This window comes from Trematomus bernacchii, unplaced genomic scaffold (genome assembly GCF_902827165.1).
Source record: "Trematomus bernacchii unplaced genomic scaffold, fTreBer1.1, whole genome shotgun sequence".
Lineage (NCBI taxonomy): Eukaryota > Metazoa > Chordata > Actinopteri > Perciformes > Nototheniidae > Trematomus > Trematomus bernacchii.
In genome coordinates, this window is record NW_022987648.1 from 11,809,533 (window position 1) to 11,830,720 (window position 21,188).

The 21,188-nt window shown below is 40.3% G+C and overlaps 1 protein-coding gene across 4 annotated transcripts in view; it reads right to left on the reverse strand.

The window, feature by feature from the left end:
* The window catches only part of pard3bb (par-3 family cell polarity regulator beta b), a 236,063-nt gene that overhangs the window by 180,663 nt on the left and 34,212 nt on the right, over nt 1-21,188 (reverse strand). For all 4 annotated transcript variants that reach the window (XM_034134298.1, XM_034134299.1, XM_034134297.1 and 1 more), the window contains exons 3-4: nt 9,698-9,851; nt 3,087-3,181 (exon numbers count right to left, since the gene is read on the reverse strand). In XM_034134298.1, coding sequence (XP_033990189.1) covers nt 3,087-3,181; nt 9,698-9,851 — 249 coding nt within the window. The remainder of the gene's footprint in view (nt 1-3,086; nt 3,182-9,697; nt 9,852-21,188) is intronic.

A 21,188-nucleotide genomic window follows, 5' to 3' on the forward strand; every position in this document is an offset into this window, starting at 1 on the left:
TGGCTCTGAAGTGTGACTAAATGTATGAAATGGAGTGCATGTGTGTAAAAGAAAGGAAGAGAATAAAAGAAGTTCTTGGTTTGACTTTTTACCTATCTGGTATGGTCTAAAGGGGTGTTAACGCAAGAGAAAGAAGTGAGGCCATTGGTTCCACATAAAAAGAGGAAATAGAAGATGTAGGGGAACAAAAGATTGATTATCTTCTGTGGAAAGACGAATGGACAAAGTGGATCAAGGGTTAAGCATCGAGCCTTAAGGTCAAAGTTAAAAAGCAGATGTGGAGGCTGGAGAGAATGGACGAGGACAGTTGATTGAATTATTTTGATGGAAGGAGTAGAAGCAAAAAGAAGAGAATGGGGCAGTAAATTAAGAAACATTTACAACATTTCTAGTCTGTAGAGAAGGAGATAAAAGCATGACATGATTAGCCATAGAAAAGGTAGGTTTTAGTACAAAAGTGTCTAATTTTGTATTCGATGATTAAAAGTGAAAAATGTAAGACCAAGTTGAAAATGTTAATAAAGGAGACATGAAAAAGTGAGATCAGCAGAGGTAAGGAAGGAGAAAGAGAGAGGGGGGGAGCACATGAGAAAAGGGAAAAGGAGCAAGCACTTGCCCTCTGCCCTTTTGAGAAAGGGAGAGTAAAGATGAAAAGAGAAGGGAAAGAACTGGAGAGAGTCATCCGTCTTTGTTAGAAGAGTTTGATGTGACAAAGCGTGTCTGGATTAGAAAGAACATGAAGACACTGCAGGATCTACTCCCCCCCGACCTTTAAACACACATACTCACTACACACAGAAACACACAGAAACACACTGCTGCCGTAGGTCAGGGTTACACTTGTGGTAAAAACGGGGGGAAAGTGACTTCTTACTTAATCAACGCCAGTATGGACAGCTAATTGCATATTTAACTGGCTAGTTGAGATATTCTTTTAGGTGGCGAATTGAATTACTGTCCTATATCAATTATTCTGAATGCTTATCCGTGCAATATGACCTGTGCAATATGTGTTCAGTATGTATGTGAGGATTTGCTAGATAAAGAATAAGGCCTGACAAAATTAAATGACAGACATGTATAACATTATGGTTGCCAAGGTTGGTCTTAAATTGAAAGGCGACTTTAATAAGCGTCTCAAGGATTTGTATCAATTTTTCTGGATAAATGTGGTCATTCCAATGGGAAATACATGGTTAGGTTGTGAAGTATTACGTATAAAAAGATGATATCGACAATGTGGTAAGCTCTTAACATTATCATCAGGAGCATCTTGGGAGACCTACTAGAGGAAAGGCCACGGGGTCATTAAAATCAAAGTGTTTATCCCCCGGGGAGTATTAATGAGCTTAGCAGTTTCATAGTGCTCTGCCTATTAGATTACAAAAGCAAAGAGAAAGCTCAGTGTCCATTATGATTCATCAAACTAAATCAATATCTTGCAAAACCTTATGCACCTATTAGCCGCGTTCACACCGGAGTACTTTTCCCCATACTTTTCGCGTTTAGTTCCGTTAGTACCCCTTATGTTGCGTTCACACCAAAAAGAGTACTGAGTGCCGGGAACTTTTACCCCCATTTTTAGTGCCTGCTGAGAGATGGTACTTTCCTGGGGGAAAAAAGTGCCCCAGTTCTGATTGGCTGGGCGAATTGCAAACCACGCCCCGTACAACTCTGAAATGTTTTGTAGAGCCGCCATTTTATTATCCTCGCATTAGTATTATTAGCATTAGCATTCGCCCAGCGCACAAACGCATAGAGACTAACTTATGGCAACACAAAATAAAACATGGGAGCGGTGGAGATGAGGAGGTGTCGGCGTCCTGGCGATTTACTCGCTAGGAGTCCCAGCAGCTTCTAAGCCAGTCCCCAACTCCGGGGACTTCCGGCCGGGGACTCCGGGTGGCAGTATACGCCGTGAAGTTGTTTGCGGCCTGCCAGTAAACCCAAAGCAGAAGAAGACGAAGTGACGTCAGCGGCTCATTTGCGTAATCCTCCCTCAGGGAACTTATTCCAGTGTGAACGCGATCTGTACTAAGTGCCCTGGGGTAATAAGTGCCGGGGCACTAAGTGCCGGCACTAAGTACGGCAAAGTACTTGGTGTGAACGCGGCTATTATGACACAATGGAAAAGTCGACCGTATCGGACTTAATGGTATAAATTGCACGCAAATCAGTTGTCTTTTAGACCTCTTTAAAAGTATTATCTTAATAATGTGAATGAAACAGCAATTTACTGGGGCGCATTAAAGTTAACCAAATCATTTTTAAGTAGATGATGTTGTCAGTGCTTTAAATGACTGAGACACATGTTTCTCACATGTTATAGTGTCCTGTTGACACCAAAGGAAAGAGGAACGTTTTTCGAGTTTCAGCAAAAGTGCTCGTGGGGAAAAAGAATGTAATCAGTAAATGTCATTGCAATGTATCAATTAGATTCTTCTGTTCACTATGCCGGAGTGCTCATTTTGACCCAAAAGAGGTATAAGACATGGGTCACAGCAATCGTTTAAAATCATTTTTATGAGGGACCCGCAAAATGTCATTGTCATTGTTAACTGAGATTCTGTTAATAGTGGGACAAAAGTAGTACAAAAATAAATATCAACAGATGACACAAAAGCTTATCTGTTTTGCATGAGCATAATTGACAAAAGTCATTAAAATGTTGGTCTTAACTAAAACAGTTTTTACCTAATTTAATGTCAAAAAACACAAAACCTTTCTTACATTTGTCAGTAAAAGGCAAGTGTGGATTGAATGGCTGTTATTGCGAGAAATAGTTCTCAAGCAATGTGGGACATACTGACCTGGACATCCCACAAAAAAATTACTTTAACTTACTAACACAAAATAACTAACTAATCAGTGTGTACGCTGGTAGGCACCCCAGATAACCAAATGTGTATGCACAAGCACTGAAAGGCAACTTTTTAAAATTGTAACAGGTGGTTTACTGAGCAGTATATATTTCACATAATGAAAAATAAAATGTACCAAACCAAAAATACTATTTGTCGGAACGATGCCAGGTGTCAAAGTGCATGTGTCTGTGTGTCTTTTGTCTGAGGGCCTTGGGGTCTTACCATCCCGGTGGTGTCCTCACTGAAGGGGGGTTCAGAGTCTGTCGGCTGGGGGCTGAGCGCTGAGTCACTGCTGCTTCTCACCAACAGGGGGGTGTCTGTAGAAGACACAAAAAAACACACACATCTGATATATGTAGTGTTTTGTTTTTTCTATCGATGCCTACCATTAAAGATCAATGGCAAAGTCATAATGTGTACTCTTCAGTTGTTTTTTCTCTAAAAATGACACACATCCAGATCAACAAAAGGAAGCACATTTGAGATTAGGAACAGCATTGCTCGTCTATACTTTTGCAAATGTCACCACAGCCTTACAAAAGTAGTTCCACAGCTGGGTTCAAAGTGATTCTAAGCAGAAGCAGAGATGTATGTTTATAAAGTGTGTCTGTTTACAGTGGACAACTAGCGAAAATGTTTAAAGCAGATGTGGTACAGTACAGCCTGTAAATCACTCCTTTCTCTCCTTCCTTTGTTTATTATCTTTTTAGGAGGTATCTGCAGGAGGAATGTAATGACTTTCCAATAACCACTCACTAAACAGCAGTTTTGTTGCAGAAAAATAACTTCAATGTATGACTTGCAACAATATTTACTACCCGAAATTGTAAAAGAAAAGCTGCTTTAATCCATGTTACATCTGCTATATTTGTTCAAGCTGTGCTCAGTTAAAAACCAGATAAACCTGGATCTCTGTCATTCCAATATGACACTGAGTGACTACTTCCTGTCAAACTGTTAATGGAACAAGAGATATGATGGAAAGGAAAGAGAAAGAATAATGCAGAAATATTGTTTTTTAAAGGCTTGAGAAAATCTCAACAGTAAGTCTTGCTGATACCTGCACAGTGTGTGTATAAACACACACACAAACAAACACACACAACTGCCTTAAAATTGCTAATGCTATTTTTGATGGAGTCACAGTTCAGCTAAATTCATGTCTAATAATAATCTTTCAGATGACAAGATACAAACCCTGAGCCGGTCCTGCCACACTTCAGAGAGAGTTTGTGTGCGCTTCTTTTTAAGAGTGTCAAAGCACGATGATGTAGGAAGAGAGAGGAGAGAAGAATGTTTTTATGTTGCTCAGTTGACAAAACAAATGTCCACTCTGTCAGTGCAGCGTGCCAGTGACATCAGTCCAAGCCAAAGTGCGTTTCAAAAAAACAAAAACGCAACTGCCCACATTTAGTGTAATAAATTATATTTATAACATGTTATTAACAACATGGAAACTGCAGCTCATAGAGCATGTGACTTCGAGCATGGTAGCACAATAGTTTGCATTGGGGTTCATTGAGGCAGCTGCAGGTTTTTTACATTCCATGTCATTTAGCTAGTGCTTTTATCCAACGCTACTGACATAGAGTACACTTCTAAGCGGTAAAAATGCCTACAGGAGTCATTCTGGAAAGCTTCTAACCCTCCAATTGGTAGACGTCTATAACTGCCCACAGTATGTAGAACTTCATCTGTGTCTTATTTTATAAGATTTGCAACATGCTTAGATGTGACCAGCTGCAGCTCTTGGTCGGTCAAAACATTCACCATCATTTTACAGTTTCCGCTCTATGAGAATGGAACTGGGCATGGAAGGTAAAACACGTGTGGAGTTGCTTATGTGTGATGTTTTGCTACGAGATATCCCTGAAACACGAAAATACTTAATGTGGTATTTTAACACACATTTAGCCTTATACAAATATTGTGCTTCCTTTGATTTGGATAGACATAAACTAAGTGCTTTGTCAAACGTGCCATAATTAGACATTACCATCTCTATGGAAACTACTGTAAGTCGACAATCTTTTTTTCTTCATAATTAATAGTGTGATATGACTGGTGGGCAGGGGACATTTAGAAAAGGATCAAAGTCCAACGAAGATGGAAAGCATGAAGCTAAAATATTCATTATGTAAATGAAGCCTAAGGGTTTTCATTACTGCTTCTTTTAATCATCCAATGTCATTACCCATGAGACATTTCTGTATCCCTGACCATATCTGTTGATTACATAGTGTTATCAGAGAACTCATTCTTGAATGTTGTTTGTGGAGATGTGTGTGTTCATTAGGCCTGTAAGGAGCACATGTGTGAGAAGTTAATGTATGATGAACCCTTTCTTTAATATCCCTTCAGTGAGCACAATGGTGTTCATGCGCCCAAATGGCCAATAAATGTCAAATAGATGTCCGATGTGCAGATCTCCGTGTGCATGTAAGTAATATATGATAGTGTCTCCTTCTCCACATCCCATCAGCACACTGCATAAAATCATCATTTAACCACAGCTGACGGATGAGGCGCACCACACTAATGCCTGTGCTTCTGCTGGAGCTTGAAGAAATAGTGAAATTGCGGGAAAAGTCAACAACGCAGAAAGCTATCCAAATAAATAACATTTATAGCTTATGATCCGTGTGTTGCACCGCCAATCCTCATATCTACCATCCCCATTCATAGGGTCCATAAATCCATATATACATTAAGACCATTGTCATGTCAGCCTCTATGGTTCCACTGGGAATTGAATGAGAAAGGTGGGGGGGTGAGGGTGAGGGTGGAGGGAACCTCTCTATGAGTGGACTACTCAGAACACATGCCAAATGATATTTGTAGGGTCGTATATTGATTGTCACAAAATGGACCCTAGGTGCTCTTAAGACTGGCTGGGGGGTATGGATTACATCAAACCCCATATGAATTCATCTTTTCTAAGAAAGGCAATGAAAGACGGATAAATGGACAGAGGACAAAGGGATGTCAAAATGAGAAATGGATATGTAAATGAAGGGACTAACAAAGGAGAGGATAATAAGGGAGATACAAAGAACACATATATACATATACATATATATATATATATATATATATATATATACATATACATATACATATACATATACATATACATATACATATATATATATATATATATATATGTGTGGCTGGGTTAAAAATAATAGAAATGAAGGGAAATAAAAGAACAATAAATTCATAAGAAAAATTGTTAAGACAAAAAATAAAGAAGCCTTTGGATCAAATTGACTTCAAAGCTATGACATATTGGTTCGCTGCAACATATCACCTTCCCAGTTCTTCCCTGAAGCAGACATGTCACCACAGAAGACACCAAACCAGAAGTGGCGAAAATGTTGCACTGTATTAAGGGACATACAGTGATATCTTTCTGTCCATTTGCCTGTATCGAAGTTCGATGACCTAGTAATCCCCCATACCCCATTTTACTGCAGTAATACTACTATTCCCAGCTGAACTATATGCCATTCCTATCACAGTAAGCCATGACAGTGTGGCAGTAGGCCAGCAAGAACAATATCAGGAACCCTGAAACTGAAGAAGCTAAATGAAATTCAGATCAATGTATTGTCCTTATTTACACCTGTGCCTTTCCTACTCTGACATGTCAAAATGTATTTTGTGAAAAAAAGGCCTATATCGGACTTTGTTTAAATCAAGCAGCTTAATTAACAAAGCATTAAATGAACTTTAGACCACATCTGAATTGATGTAAACTATTTGTCGGGTTGGGCATTAGATAGACAATATATCACTATATGTTTAAAAGCATCAGTAACGTATACAAATATTGTTTTAGATTTATGATTCTAATATGTCTTAAGTGTTTTTTCTTAATTTAAAGGCTGCATTACAGTAAGTGAAATCATTTTCTGAACTTACCCAACTGTTCAAGCTGTTCGAATGATTTCTCTTTACCTAATTAGCGATTATATACACAGTACTGATAATTATTTATCAAAAAACATGTTTTCGTTTTGCAATATTGCCAAGTATCGATAGAGTATTTGATTATCTCCATTTAGCCCGACCCCAAGTATTTGAGAATAGGCATCATGTATGCATTGCTTTTATTAATGGTAACATGTCTAGCTAAAACCATTACAGCAGCTACATAAGTCGTGTAAAGTGTACCACATGAAACAATACAGCATTCTTCTCTATCCATTGTGCTGCTGACAATGTATCATAGTTAGATACTACTCCGTTTCTGATTCTGTTCGTTATTGATGTCTTCCTTTATTGAAGTTTTGTGTGAACTAGTTGTTCACAAATAAAGAAAAAGAAGTTAAGGGACAGAGAGCGGAAGACAGTGAGAAGCAGAAACAATTAGTAAGGCAAACAGAGAAAGAGACTTGCAGAGACAGTGAAAGAGAAACAAGTGGTTGGAGTCGGAGGCAAAACATAAAGACGGTGATCGAGGCCTCAGTCTGACCTTCCCACTCTGACAGTGATAGTCTCCAGATCTCCCTTACCTCTAATCTGCCATGACAGTCACACATTACAACTAATCTCTGCTGACAGGCGGCCATAGTGAAACAGACTAAACTTCCTGTCTTAACGGTGTCTGGATCATACAGCTTCACTCAGGAAGGTCATACAAGATGAAATGTCAATTATGTCAGAACTAGTAGTATCTGTACAAGATACACAATTGTTGTTGTCATATCTTAAGTATGTGAAATTAGATCTCATGCAAGGAGTAAAGGGCAAATGTTACTTAAGCTATGGTTTTTGATAAGCGTGGTAGTCCTTGAGCTCAACATCGTTTAAGCTAAATAAGAAATTACTATGTCATCAAAAGCGTGGAAAAGAATGAAACTGGCTAATAGAATACAACCTACAAGAGATGGATGAGCATTATCACACTTCATTTGCCATATTAATGAGATTTTGAAAACAACCTTGACAGATTGTGTTTAAATGTCATCTGGATGGATGGAGCAACAAAGCATATATGGAGTCTATCATTCAAAACTAAAGGGAGTGGAGTCTGTGATTAGCGCACGGCGGGTTTTGGAGAACTGTAGGTACAAGTAATCCATCACCGCCATGGTTTGTTATGTTAAGGCAAAATTACATTTGGACAAGTTACTGTGACAGCTTTAAGCCCTCTCACACTAACATCTACAGTACCTCAACTGCATAAGCACTTGACTTGACATAAGACAGAAAGAAATGAGGGAAAAGAGGGAAAGAGGAGCCAGAGAGAGGTAGAGAAAGGTCATTCAGATAGTTAACAGTAAGCAGACGCAGACATCACAGTTGGTTCTGCCGCCACCTGACGTTACACATACACTTCCTGTCCTCTCTTCATCTGATTCTCTTTCATCCCCATCTCATTCTGCATCTCAGGGACAGTGGTGCCAACATTTGAGCTCTTGTTTTCAATCACTGTCCTGCAGAACATGGCCATCACATCCGGACCTTTTATCTGCACTGTAATTCAAAGGTAGCATCGTTCCTAATAAAACATGGTTCTTAGCTCTCAAAGGATATTTAAAAAATATTTTGTACCCAGTAGAGTGGAGCAGTGATATTTGTGTAGGCCGATGCTAGAGTTTGCATCGCAAGGGCTCCCTTGACTAAAAGCAGTTTGATTTTTCTATTGGCCATTGGAATATTATAACAAATAATCTCTTACTCCGGCTTGAAGCACAAATGCAATTGCCAGATGTAAATAGCTAATGTAATGCTAGGAGTGAACTACATCATTGGTCGCATGACTTCACGTCGACCCCTCTAAGCTAAAGGTGGACTTGTGTTCGTCAAAATAACGTTTAGTAGTCTCATTTGTTAGCAACCGTTTATTTCAAAGACACGTAAAATCTTTAGACGTTCAACAGTGGGGTGTTTTTTCTGTTGACTTTAAATCAAAGGAGCCCTGAAGTGCTAAAATGCTAATTTATAATCCAGGTGTAGGATTAATACACCACTATATAAGTGGTCAAACCTGTACTTTATTATATATTCCTTTCATTCTGAATTGAATGATTATAACATGAATCCATTCCTCCAATATGGTGTTTTGAGACTTCACTTCTGTCCTTTTACCAACACGGCCTAGTCAGCCTCCACATCTAAAGTCAGTCCCAGTGAAGCTGTTTCTCGTCTAACATCAGTTTTGACATTGCCCTCTTCATGCACTGATTATACCTAAAAGGTTGGAACAGGGATTCCCTCAAGATATCTTTTTCCTTTGAAAAAGCATTTAGACCATGTGTCAGTTACTGTAACCTTGATATTACAAAGTCCAAGAAACAGAGTTGGGATTTCTGTCATAACCTTACCTACTTTCCAGGTGCATGGTTTTAAGAAAAAGTCAGGAGAGGATTAAGAACACTTGTGTTGTTTTTATACTACACACTCATGGAGTGTTGATCTCTATATCAATAGATAATGTCAGACAAAATTGTGTGATACAATGACAAATGCCAGAACATAATGATGGTTAGTTCATTGCTCTCTAAAGAGCAGGTATAATACATGTCAGCACATTTCTATGGCTTGGATAAATACAGTTTAATATACCAGAGAGTACAAAGGGTGACAAATATCCTGCTTTTACAACTTTGTAAAATAACATTCTATTGCAAATACCCTTGGAAAGAACATATAGTACTAAATCAGGTTTAATACTTTAAAAGAAAGAACGGAAAGAGTTACCAAATGACAAAGCCTCACTCCTAATACTATACTATCTGCAAAGAAAAGAAAATTCCGCATGTCAAGATTAGAGTGGGGCTCTACCAACATAGACATACAGACATTAAAAATAAAAAATGACTCACTGGACTTGAGGGCGGAGGAATTGACTTCAATCTCTCCCCCTGCGATTGGCTGGAAGACGGAGAGCTCTGATTGGTAGACGTCAGGGCTCGGCGCTAACCTTGTGTTAGCCACACCCCTTTGCTGGGCTTCCTGCTCCTCATACACCGCCATCAGCTACAAGTAAAGAAGAAACAAAACATAAAATGTAGATGATTGTTTTATTTTATTTATTCTGTTCATCATTTTGAGCACAGCATTTAATCAGAGTGTAGCAGCAGGATATCTATATGTAACTCCACTCCACTCACAGTCTCTTGACTCGCACTGAAAGAGAAGAAACTTCTATACACTTTATCCACTGCAATTCACATATATTTCACAGTACAATGTAATACCAAAGGCAACATGAATACACAAAGACAAAATCCGAACAGAGGCTAGCAGATTGGGAATAACCCTGAGCTCAATCTGACATAAATGTACCTTCATGTACTTAATTTTTTTTAAACTTGAGTTATATTTTGCCGTTATCAACAGCAGTATGATTACAGTAACAGAATAAAGAAAAGCCACTTCAAAATGCCTATCTTTGGAAGCATATTACAGTAATTGACAGAGTTGACATGAAGGAAAACATGCCTAAGCATAACATAGAGACACGTAACTGCACTTCATTTAACATGTTAAAACTATTGGCATATTTTGCATTTAGCAACAGGTGTATGATAACAGTTACAGAAGGTTAGGCTAAAGGACAACCTAACATTTTCTTTTTATGATTGTAAGAAACCATAGTAAATAAAATATACCCCATTTGTTCTATTTCTTTAAATAATGCAAGAGAAAAATCCATAAAATCCTGTTGTAAATGTGTGTCTTTGTTTTATACACCATTTCTGTTACCTTGTGGATGAGGACGCTATAGAGCACGTCCAAGGAGCCCAGCATTCCTGCGACAGTGTGTGTCTACTGATTAACAGCGGCCTCCATTCGGGTCTGTCTCTGCGTGTGTGTGACGCGCTGCTAGCTCCAACTGTGTTATATAGCTGAATCCCTGTCTATTGAGCATTACACTGAGTCTGCGTTTAGCACTACATAGCACAGAGCGTGTCAACAAAGTGTTCTAGGGGCCTCCACGTAAAGCCTGAATAGACCTGTGTGTGTGTGTGTGTGTGTGTGTGTGTGTGTGTGTGTGTGTGTGTGTGTGTGTGTGTGTGTGTGTGTGTGTGTGTGTGTGTGTGTGTGTGTGTGTGTGTGTGTGTCTATAGTGGCCAAAAGAAAAGAAAGGGGACTTTGCCAGTAAAGCCAGAGGCTTCCTGCTACACTGGAACCATCAAGTACGCAACATACAGTTATACAGACAGAAGCACACACATGCGTGCAAACAGACACAAACTGTATAAAAGTGTGTGTAGTAGTGCACATACACACACACATACTGTAGATGTGAGTCACTGCACTTCGATTTTACTGGCTGGCTCTTCTGCACAAGAAAGCAAAAAAAACACAACGCCGACATTATGAAAATGTAATTCTAAAGTGTAAAGTGATGCCAACATTTTAAACTAAAAGCTTATGTAGGAGCGAGAGCAGAGAAGTCCAGAGACTGCATCTTTTTTTTTTTTTTTCAAGGCCGACCTGATGATTAAAGCAGATTTTTACTGGAAGTTTCTGCACGGGGTGTTTGATGCATTAGGAACTGGAGAAGCAAAAGAAAAGGTCTTGGTCTTTCTAACTCCGTCTTGATCTTCCTCTGAAAGAAAAAAAGTAATTTTTTAGCCACTTAAATGTTATTTTGAGCACCTGCAGGCCCTGTGGCACTGGTGACAGGTGGAACTGAGTGTTGAGGCACTTATTCTCAAAGGCTTCTCCTTGATCTGCTGTGGCTTGGATTGTACCTCGTTTTTATTTGGCTTTGGACCAAAGCATTCAGCGAATTAAATTGTAAATGTAACAGGAAAAGCTAAATAGTGAAACTTAACTTCAAGCTTTACTTAACCGTGTGTGTTTTACGGTAGATAAACATACTTTATGTGTGCCCTTTCTATTCCAGGCACACAGCAGAATAATATCGAGTTATATAATATCGCACCTTTCTTTTCCCCTCCCCATCCATATCTCACTATTCGGCACCAACGTCTCTCACACATTCATATTCTGTCACATTCCCAGTTTCCATCTAACACACATCTTTCTCATCGTCTATCTCTATCTTCAGTCTTATAATGAACAATCATCTGACTTTTGCTTTGCTTTTCCTTGAAACTTGCTTGTTGTAAGGTGCATCTTTATATTTTTCCTCAATATCCATTCCCCATTTCTGTTTTTAAAGTTCATCACTTTACATTTAATCAAATAAATTACACCTTCTGTCCGAGTGTAAAACCTTTCTTTGGTTATGTTACCATAAGTGACTTCATTTAAAGACAAATAGATCGTATTTGTCCCTTTCTGTCAAGCTGCTCTGTTGCAAAGTATTGTCCAATAACTCCACGGATCAACCTTTTATAAAAACATATTAAGTCTCGAGTTCTATGATCTGAACAGCGAAATACTAATTGTTCAAGTTTGGGGAACAGGGTCCCAGGATTCAATAAGGTTGGTCTGAACCAGTCAATCCTTAAGAGGACATATTCTGCACCTCTTTTCACCCTCTGTCTGAAACCAGAGCCCAGTCTGCTCTGATTGGTTAGCTGGCCGGCTCTGTTGTGATTGGTCAACCACTATGAGATGTCCCGCCCATTAGCCTATTACGTCAAATGTGTGATCGTAGCAAATAGAAGAGTGGGTGTTACATAATGATGTCACTATGTTACGGAAGAAAACAAAGGAGCCTAATGGAGGCATTTCAGGCAGGGGGGGGGCAGTATGTGGGAGAAACACTCCCTCTGGAGGTAACTTTGGGATTTGAGCCTTTGCAGACCATTTAGATGCACAACATCCTATAAAACAGACTACAGGAAAGAGAGAAGCATAATAGATTCAAGATTCAGAGGTTTATTGTCATATCATATACACAACTACGGTGTAGTATGTAACAAATAGGGCACCTTTATATTAAAAGATGAGATAATCACAGGTCAAAAGTAAATAAAAGGGTCTTGATAAATATAAATATTGTTTTATTGATTGTATTGTTATGTTAAATGTCTTGAATGAAAATACATATATTTAATTGTAAAATGTATCCCTACATTGTTATCCAGTTCCAGTAAAGCTGCCTGTTTAAGAGAGTAGAACAAGACTAATAGCTTTGAGATAAACACAGAGGGAGAGTCTTAAAAAAGAACATCTGAAAGAATGACAGGAAGAAAAATGGGTAGACAAATTCAACATAGCCCTGCTGAGTTTTTTTAAAAGCCAAGGTGGAAAGACAGCAAGACGATGAGAGATTAAGACTTTGCTTCTGTTCTCTTCGACAGGGGACTCAAAGACCTGCCAAACAAAATGACACCACGTAGAGGGAGAGAGTGGTGAGAGAGTGGTGGGAGAGGCGCAGAAGGTGAGTCGGCTTAGAGAGAAAGTACAGAGAGAAATGGACGTTGAGAATGTGAGAGACAGAAGCTTATAATGATTATAATGAGGGGGACTGACAGGTGTGCTCTACTGTAGAAACCTTCAGGATGTCAGAGAGTAAGAGCAAAAAGAAAACCTGAAGCTTGACATTGTCTGAGAGTGTCACTGTGTCAAGTGTGAGTGCAGTGATGTGTCCATTTTCTGCAAAAATGAAAAGTGACATGGTGCCAACTCTGAATCTGTTCCTCTTATCCACAACCTTTCTTCCCCCTAAAGGCTATTGCTTTATTGTAAGAGATGTTTCCAGGTTTGTTACACAATGGGTGTTTTCAGCCTTTAAGTAAAAAGCAAATTGCTTCTTTAAGCAATCAAGAAATGCTATGGGTGTGCGTCACGCTCAGTGGCGTCGCCTGGCCTGGGCATCCGGGGCTTTAGCCCCGAATGTTTTTTCTGTAGCCCCGGACAATTCTCCCTCAATAATATAATACATTAACCGTGCTTTACGTGAACCTCATCATGACACAAGAGAGGACGGCAGCACTGTAATTTCCCGTGTTCAGTGAATGCAACAGAGGCATGACACCAGACCAATCAGAGAGTTGCATGGAAATAAACGTGTGTCATTCAAGCTCGGCTCTGTGTGTGTGTGTGGCAATAGCGCATGTGAGAGAGAGAGAGGGGGAGAGAGGGAGAGAGGGGGAGGGAGAGACTGGTGTCAGCATGGACCGTGCTGTTAGCATCTGGTTAGCTAGCTGCACTAACGGACATAAGGAGCTGTTTGTTCCACAAGAAGCTGGAGGAGAGTCCTCTCCTCTCAGACTGAGAGACTCAGGTGAGCTAAAGGACTCTCTGAGTGTTTAGATAGTTAACTTTAGTCTAAGTTATCTCAGTGGGTCTCAAACGGTTTGGTCACAAATTATTCAAAAGATTATTTCCGCGGCACACCTTCATATGATCATTATAGTTATTAAAAAAAAGAGAATAAAGGAAAAACAGTTATGAAATACTATATGGCAGTAAAACAAGAATAGAGTTTAAAAGGGGAGTGATTTGTAAAATATCCATAAAGAAAAAGTACATCTGTTTACAGTTCTGCTTCATATGTTGAGAGAGGTATCCATAGATCTCTTCATTTTGCTCTCAAAGTGCACCAGATTGATGCATTTAACTTCAATATTTAAAAAAAAAATCTTCCCGGGGGAGCATCCCCCCGGACCCCCCACGAGGAGGTGAGCCCCCCACTCATAAAAAAATACCACTTTACCCCTGCCTATATGCCGTGAGCTGATTATCGAGCCTTCATTGTAACAGTCGCGGGTGTACTGTGTGTGTGCGTGTGGGGAGTGTTGCAGTAAAAAATGCCACTGTAGTGCCGCCGCCACTGTGGGCTAAGCCCCGAATGTTTTCAGGTCCAGGCGACGCCCCTGGTCACGCTGTTATATATGACATTCAACCTTCTCATCAGCTATTCTGTCAACACCTTTTGACAGACTTAAAGATAAAGATGCTATTACACTTCTGATTTTGTTCTGTTATTTTTTGTTTCAGCTGTCAAAACACATATTTTACTTTGATCGGGTTGCTGACAACATCATGTAGAAATGCCTTCATCCATCTGTGAGCTTGAATACTCAAAAATGCAGCTGAACGAGTAATAAAACTTCATGTTGTCTTCATTTGGGTTCTGGGAGAACTGAAAAACAGAGACTGAATATCAAATTATGGTTGGTTGTGTGATGTTTTTATTATTTTTTAAGGGGATTTAAAAGGTCATGTTCGACCACAAATGGCAATGCAATAGCTAGTGTAGCTTGAGGATACTTAAATTGTATAAATAGCCAACTTCACTACACTACCCTTATAGACCAATGACTCCAATTTAGGGCCAAATGAGCACATTTTGGACTTACGTTTCGCAAAAGTAAAATAGTGTCCATTACCAACTCTGGTTGTCAATAATTGATTCCAGCTTTATTTAAGTCACACATAGAAACCCTGGGGTTAAACACTAAAGCTAGCTAAATCTTTCCTCATTGAGCCTGAGCCCTTTCCATTAGGCCCTTTTCCATTTATCATTACCGTTTGGTCAATACAAGGTTTTTCCAGGTCACCTAGGACAAAGTGGAGGCTACGGTGAGGTCATATGGTGGAGGTAAAGTCTATATGTGTTGAAGTACCTGACCTGTATTGGCCAAAATCAAACACTTACAACCAGACACCAATACACCAATATGTGTCAAAATTTGTGAATTCGAAATCTTCGCCACACTTAACCTCAGGACCCTCGCAAGAAGCTTGTAAAATGGCCATCACAAATAGGATAGCAAGATTTATGTGAAAGAACATGTGACTTATTGATATTGTTTTGGGGGAAGGTTATCAGGTTAATGAAAGAACTGGAGCTTAAGCAATATTGAAAGCCTAAAGCTACCTTCATGATACGCAATTTGCTATTGGCTCAGCACGAGGTAGGGCGCAAAGCTGTGTTTTGAAAACAGTTAGTTCTCATTTTATAGGTGACCTCCCCTGTACTGCAACACTTCATATAGCTGTTTTACTTGGTTGTGTGTCCTTTGGTGAGCCACAATCAAGGTCAAAGTTGAAATAATTTGAGCACTTTAGGCGCAGCTCTCTGCAACCATTTTGAGAGGTGTGCTATGTTGAGGGTATCCTGGTGGGACGGCACTACGCTCTCTACAGGAAAACAACGACAACGCAGAACCGTTTTGGCAATGGTCATGTGAGGGCAGCTATCAAGCACACTGCCCCTACATAGTCATGAACATTGACCAATCGAGACAGGGCTCAGTTAATTACTACAAAAGCTGCTCAGAACAACATGAAGCAAAATAACTAGACTTTCAACTACAAAAGTATCCAAATATTTTTTATCCATGGGGCCCATAACACATGCGCACTTACATTTTCCTTAAACCCTCCGGCATCCAAACTGCTCAATCCAATGGATTAGGATACAAGTGAGTTTTACAACATTTAGGATGTAGGACTTTCAGGAAGAGCAATTAAAATGTTCGTACTTGGAACATAATGTCAAAACTAATTATACGTAGACCAAAAGACATCTCTTTTCCAATGGGAAAAAGTATTTCTGAGCCCCATGGCGTCACGCGACTGACACAGAATTTGTAATTCAACAATTATGCCAACGAAAATTAGCATTTCCTGGGGACTTGGTAAAAGCTTCACAAGTCCAACAGGGACATTGATATTAGATGATTTACTTGCCCTTAACCTTTGACATTAACTGTGTATAGGTTATCATCATGTCAACTTAGGGTCTACAGTGGATGGTTTTATCTCAGGACAGCCTCACCATGTTTCTATATCTTTTTAAATAACAAAAATATAATAATTTAACTGACAACGGCACTTAGTGTTATGTTGAAGTTCATCAACTCAGGTATAAGTAATTGACTCGAACTGAGGCCTGCTTACAGCCATAATAGTGCCCTTGATTTTATGGAGGGTAAAAGACCACAAGGTAATTATTATTATATTATTATTTTTTCTGCTCACTCGCCAATAAACAGTGATGTATCGGTGAGCTGCACATGATATACAATAGCATGTGCATGCTCAGCATCACAATATCTGAGGGTGTGTGCAAGTGAGAGGATTGGCGGGGATGGAGAAGTGCAGAGTTGGTTCCTTTTCCTTTTATTAAAATTAAAAGAGCACATGAAATTCGGATAGATTAATAGCAGTTCAGGATTTAAGTGCATAACCTGGCATGAGTGCTTGCACACACATACACAACCATCTCTTTTCATCATACCCTTTATAATCGGGTCGATTAGGGACTGATTGATTTGTTTGGAGGATCGATACAATGCTACAATCAGGCAAATGCACGCGCACACACACACACACACACACACACACACACACACACACACACACACACACACACACACACACACACACACACACACACACACACACACACACACACACACACACACACACACACACACACACACAACACACACACACACACACACACACACACACACACACACACACACACACACACACACACACACACACACACACACACACACACACACACACACACACACACACACACACACACACACACACACACAACACACACACACACACACCACCCACACACACACACACACACACCACCCACACCTTTAAATATGCTTAAGCTATCTGTACACCACTAAGCTTTGATTTCCACTCATGACCACTTACCGTAAGAAAAATCTATGATGCTCAAGCATGCTTTGGCATCTTGTGCAGTCAGCAATATCTTTAGCAATGACCACTCCATCACTATAGACTTAACAACAAAAAGCAGGGGGGGAGGGATGGCTACACATGATGGCACATGTCCATTAAACTGTATGAGGAATGTATTCAGGGCTGTGTTAAGTCAATACATGCTGATGTTTTGGGTGGGATACATCAGAGGGTTGAGGAAAGGTACGACTGTGTACTAAAATAACAATTATCAATATCTCTTTGGGCAAATTACATGTTACTTGTTAGACGCTTTTATCCAAAGCGACTTACATACTCAATACTGTGGGCAATCCCCACAGGAGCAATTTGGGGTGAAGTGTCTTGCCCAGGGACACAACGACATGCTGACTGCAGTGGGGTTTGAACCTGTGCTCCCCTGATCCGAACACCAACGCTCTATCCACTGCGCCACATGACACCGCAAATATGTAAATGTACAGCCAAATGTGCTATTTCAGCTTTTTGTTGCAGTGTGTTATGAAAAGGAAATGTGATTAATGAGCTGCAATAATCTGAATACAACAATACATTCAGGATAATACATGTGTCATCCAGGTTCAAAATCACAAAGCTCATACTGTGACGCAACTGTTCCTCCTGAGAAAGAGCAGGTTTGATCACTCACTGACACACCACACACACATTCACACACACAAAGTGACTGTGGATAGACTGACAGCACCACCTAGCTCTACACAAAGAAGCTGCATCTGTAAAGTATCTTGAAGCCAGCAGGACACCCCCCCCCCACACCACACACTTGTGGCCCTTAAATGTGTTGGTGCTGCCTTTTGGATGTAATTCCAAAGCTTTAAGAAATGTCTTAATACGCAATTCTTTATGGTGCACTCATAAAAGAAGATAGATGGACAGGTTTGGACAAGGTCAATCTGGAATCTATACAGGCCCTCTGTTAAGCCAGCATGAGAAGTTACATTGAAAACTTTTTCTGAGATTCCCATTTAAAAAAAAATTGCAGATCACAAAGAGAATTAGAAAAACCCTGAGGCAGGTCAGCTCTTCTATGCGAGGCCATGTTCAAGTTTGTCCTTCATCAGCAAATATTCCTGCTTAGCCCTGTTTTCCCCTCTGGCTTCTCTTTTTCTTCCTCTCATTTTCCCTCCCTCCTCTTCATGATTCCGCTTCCTCTCATTTACCCTGCCTCCTTTTATGCTCCTCTTTCTCTTCCGTAACCTCCTCCACAGCTTGCCTCTCCAGCTGGTCCCGATCTCCCCTTGGAGTTGTACTGGTTCCTTACAAATCAGCTGATGTAAATCATCATGTTCCAGCACTTTGCTCTATTGGATACACCCACAAAGCAACAAAGAGCTTATCGATTAAAACATGAATCTGATACAACTGCCGCTCTTTCCCAGTCTTGAGACTCTTAATCTTGCCGTTTTATTCCTTCATGTATTTTCATTCGTGTTCTCTTCTCTTGTATTCCCATAAGAGTCCGACATGAACAATAGATGTATGTACCAATAGGAAAATACACTTTACACATTAGATTCAGATACACTGCATGTAAAGAGAGGGACAGAAATACTCCGACACACACACGTCTCGGATGGTGACCTCTCCGCTGCAATCGATCCATCGCCATGGTAATCCATAATCACAGTGTTGTCTCCGTACGGAGAATATGGATGAAAGAAATTCACCTGCTCAGCACTTTCCAGTGTTTGTGTAGGTTTGTGTCAGTGTGTGTGCTGACCCTCTATTGATCTCCAGCCAGCTCACCTCTCAGCAGAGCATGAGAAATCCAGACAAGACAGACAGGAAGGAAAGATGAATGGGGGACAGAAATACTGTGCGGAATGAAAATACAGACATTAGGACAGAGTGGGAGAGTCTTACCGTGTAAGACATACTAATATATTTTCAAAAAAAGAGATGTTAAATCAGACTTTATACCAATATATTTTACAAACGTGGCAGTCTGTAGGGACAAGTCCCAGAACGGACGCGGTATGGATAAGGGACACATACTTGGAGCGGTTACAGTTCACCTCCTAGCCACTGTTGAGGTGGCCTTGAGCAAGGCACTAGACCCCCACACTGCTTCCCGAACACTGTATCAGCTGCACACAGCTCCAAATACTAGGATTGGTTAACTATTGAAAGTTGAGCACCCTCCATCAACTACTCAGTGTCTTAGGCTGCCTTTACACGGGAACGTTTGCGTTTATGCACAGTATGCGTTTTCAAAAAAGTCTTCCGTTCACATGCATTCGTTTCATTTAACGTGTCTGTTCAAACGAGACCGCTGGAAACGCTGTAGTACATATGCCGGGACTGTAAGTGGCGCTGTAACTTCCGCCACAAAATACACCAAAAGCAGCGAAGAAGACCCCGGAGCAGCCCCGGAGCAATGTTGCCATGGCTACCTTTCTGTTTATGCCCCGCGGTGGATTTAGCAACATGTAGTAGTTCATGTAATTCTCCATGTCCACTTGTTGCTGATGGTTGTGGTAGAGGAGCTGTAGATTTTGCACTAACATCTGTAGCATGGTCGAGCTGTAGATGTTGTACTAACATCTGTAGCATGGTCAGTAGCAGTAGCACTAGCAGTAGCTACTGACAGTAGCTACTGGCCATGCTACAGCAGTGAGCAGCAGAGGCGGGGAGAGGTGGGGCTATCGTTATTTTTTCAGGAAATATTCGTATAGAGGCGATTACACGGACTCGTTTGACCCCCCAGAGCGTTTCGTTTGCAAATCTATCCACCTTGGGACCCGTTATCGTTTGTGGGGTCCGTTTGTTACGGCCTCGTGTAAATAATAGGGCTATACGCAAGAGAAACTATGCAGATACAAGCCGTTTCGTTCTCGTGTAAAGGGCCCCTTAGTGAACTTCAGACAAGCAGAACTTCAGTGTCTGTCGCGCAGCCAAATTAACATAGCAACTTCTGTTTCCTCATGCAGATACTGTGTGTATTTTCACGTGTATAAATGCTTGGGTGTGTGTGTCGTCGTCATCACACATAGTGTACATGTATGTATGGTTGTACATGAGGAAGAAAGCAGTAAGGTGTGAGCGTGGTGTGTGAGTGTGTTAGCCATCTACCACCACTTCCCTGAGGCTGTGTGTGGACCACAGTTGGCCATATGGAACAGCATTATGGAGACACACAGTGGCACAGATGGACACATTCTGTGCAGGCCATATTCTCTGATCCACCAGTAAAGGTCTGAGAGACAGCACTCAAGAGACCAGAGCAGCCTATTAACTAGAGGAGTCTGAACACACTTCACTTACTGGGAAGAAGACGTCTTGTGTATATTGAGTTGGATATGCTATTCACAAAATTGGTGGAAAAGTTGTAAACAATTGGGAATTCTATTCAATATTTTATCCTACTGAAAATGCAAAAAGTCAAGCCTGAAAGGTGTTTTTGGTACGTAGTCAACCCTCATTGGTACAAACAGGGTGGACAAAGTATCAGAAATTACCAATGTCCTAACCAAGGATTTTTTGGTTCCAATGCCGATCTGAGTTCTTAAATATGAAGTATCTGCTGACAACAAGTCCAGTCAAATACTTATATATTCACCTTAATCATCATTAATATATACAAATAAATATATGTGACGTACTAAGATAGAAGTGAAACCTACTAAATTTGGGACACCCTAACTTCCGATGCAAGTTTTAAAGAGAGGTCTTTCTTACCAAACATTGGGATCTCCAACTGAATAC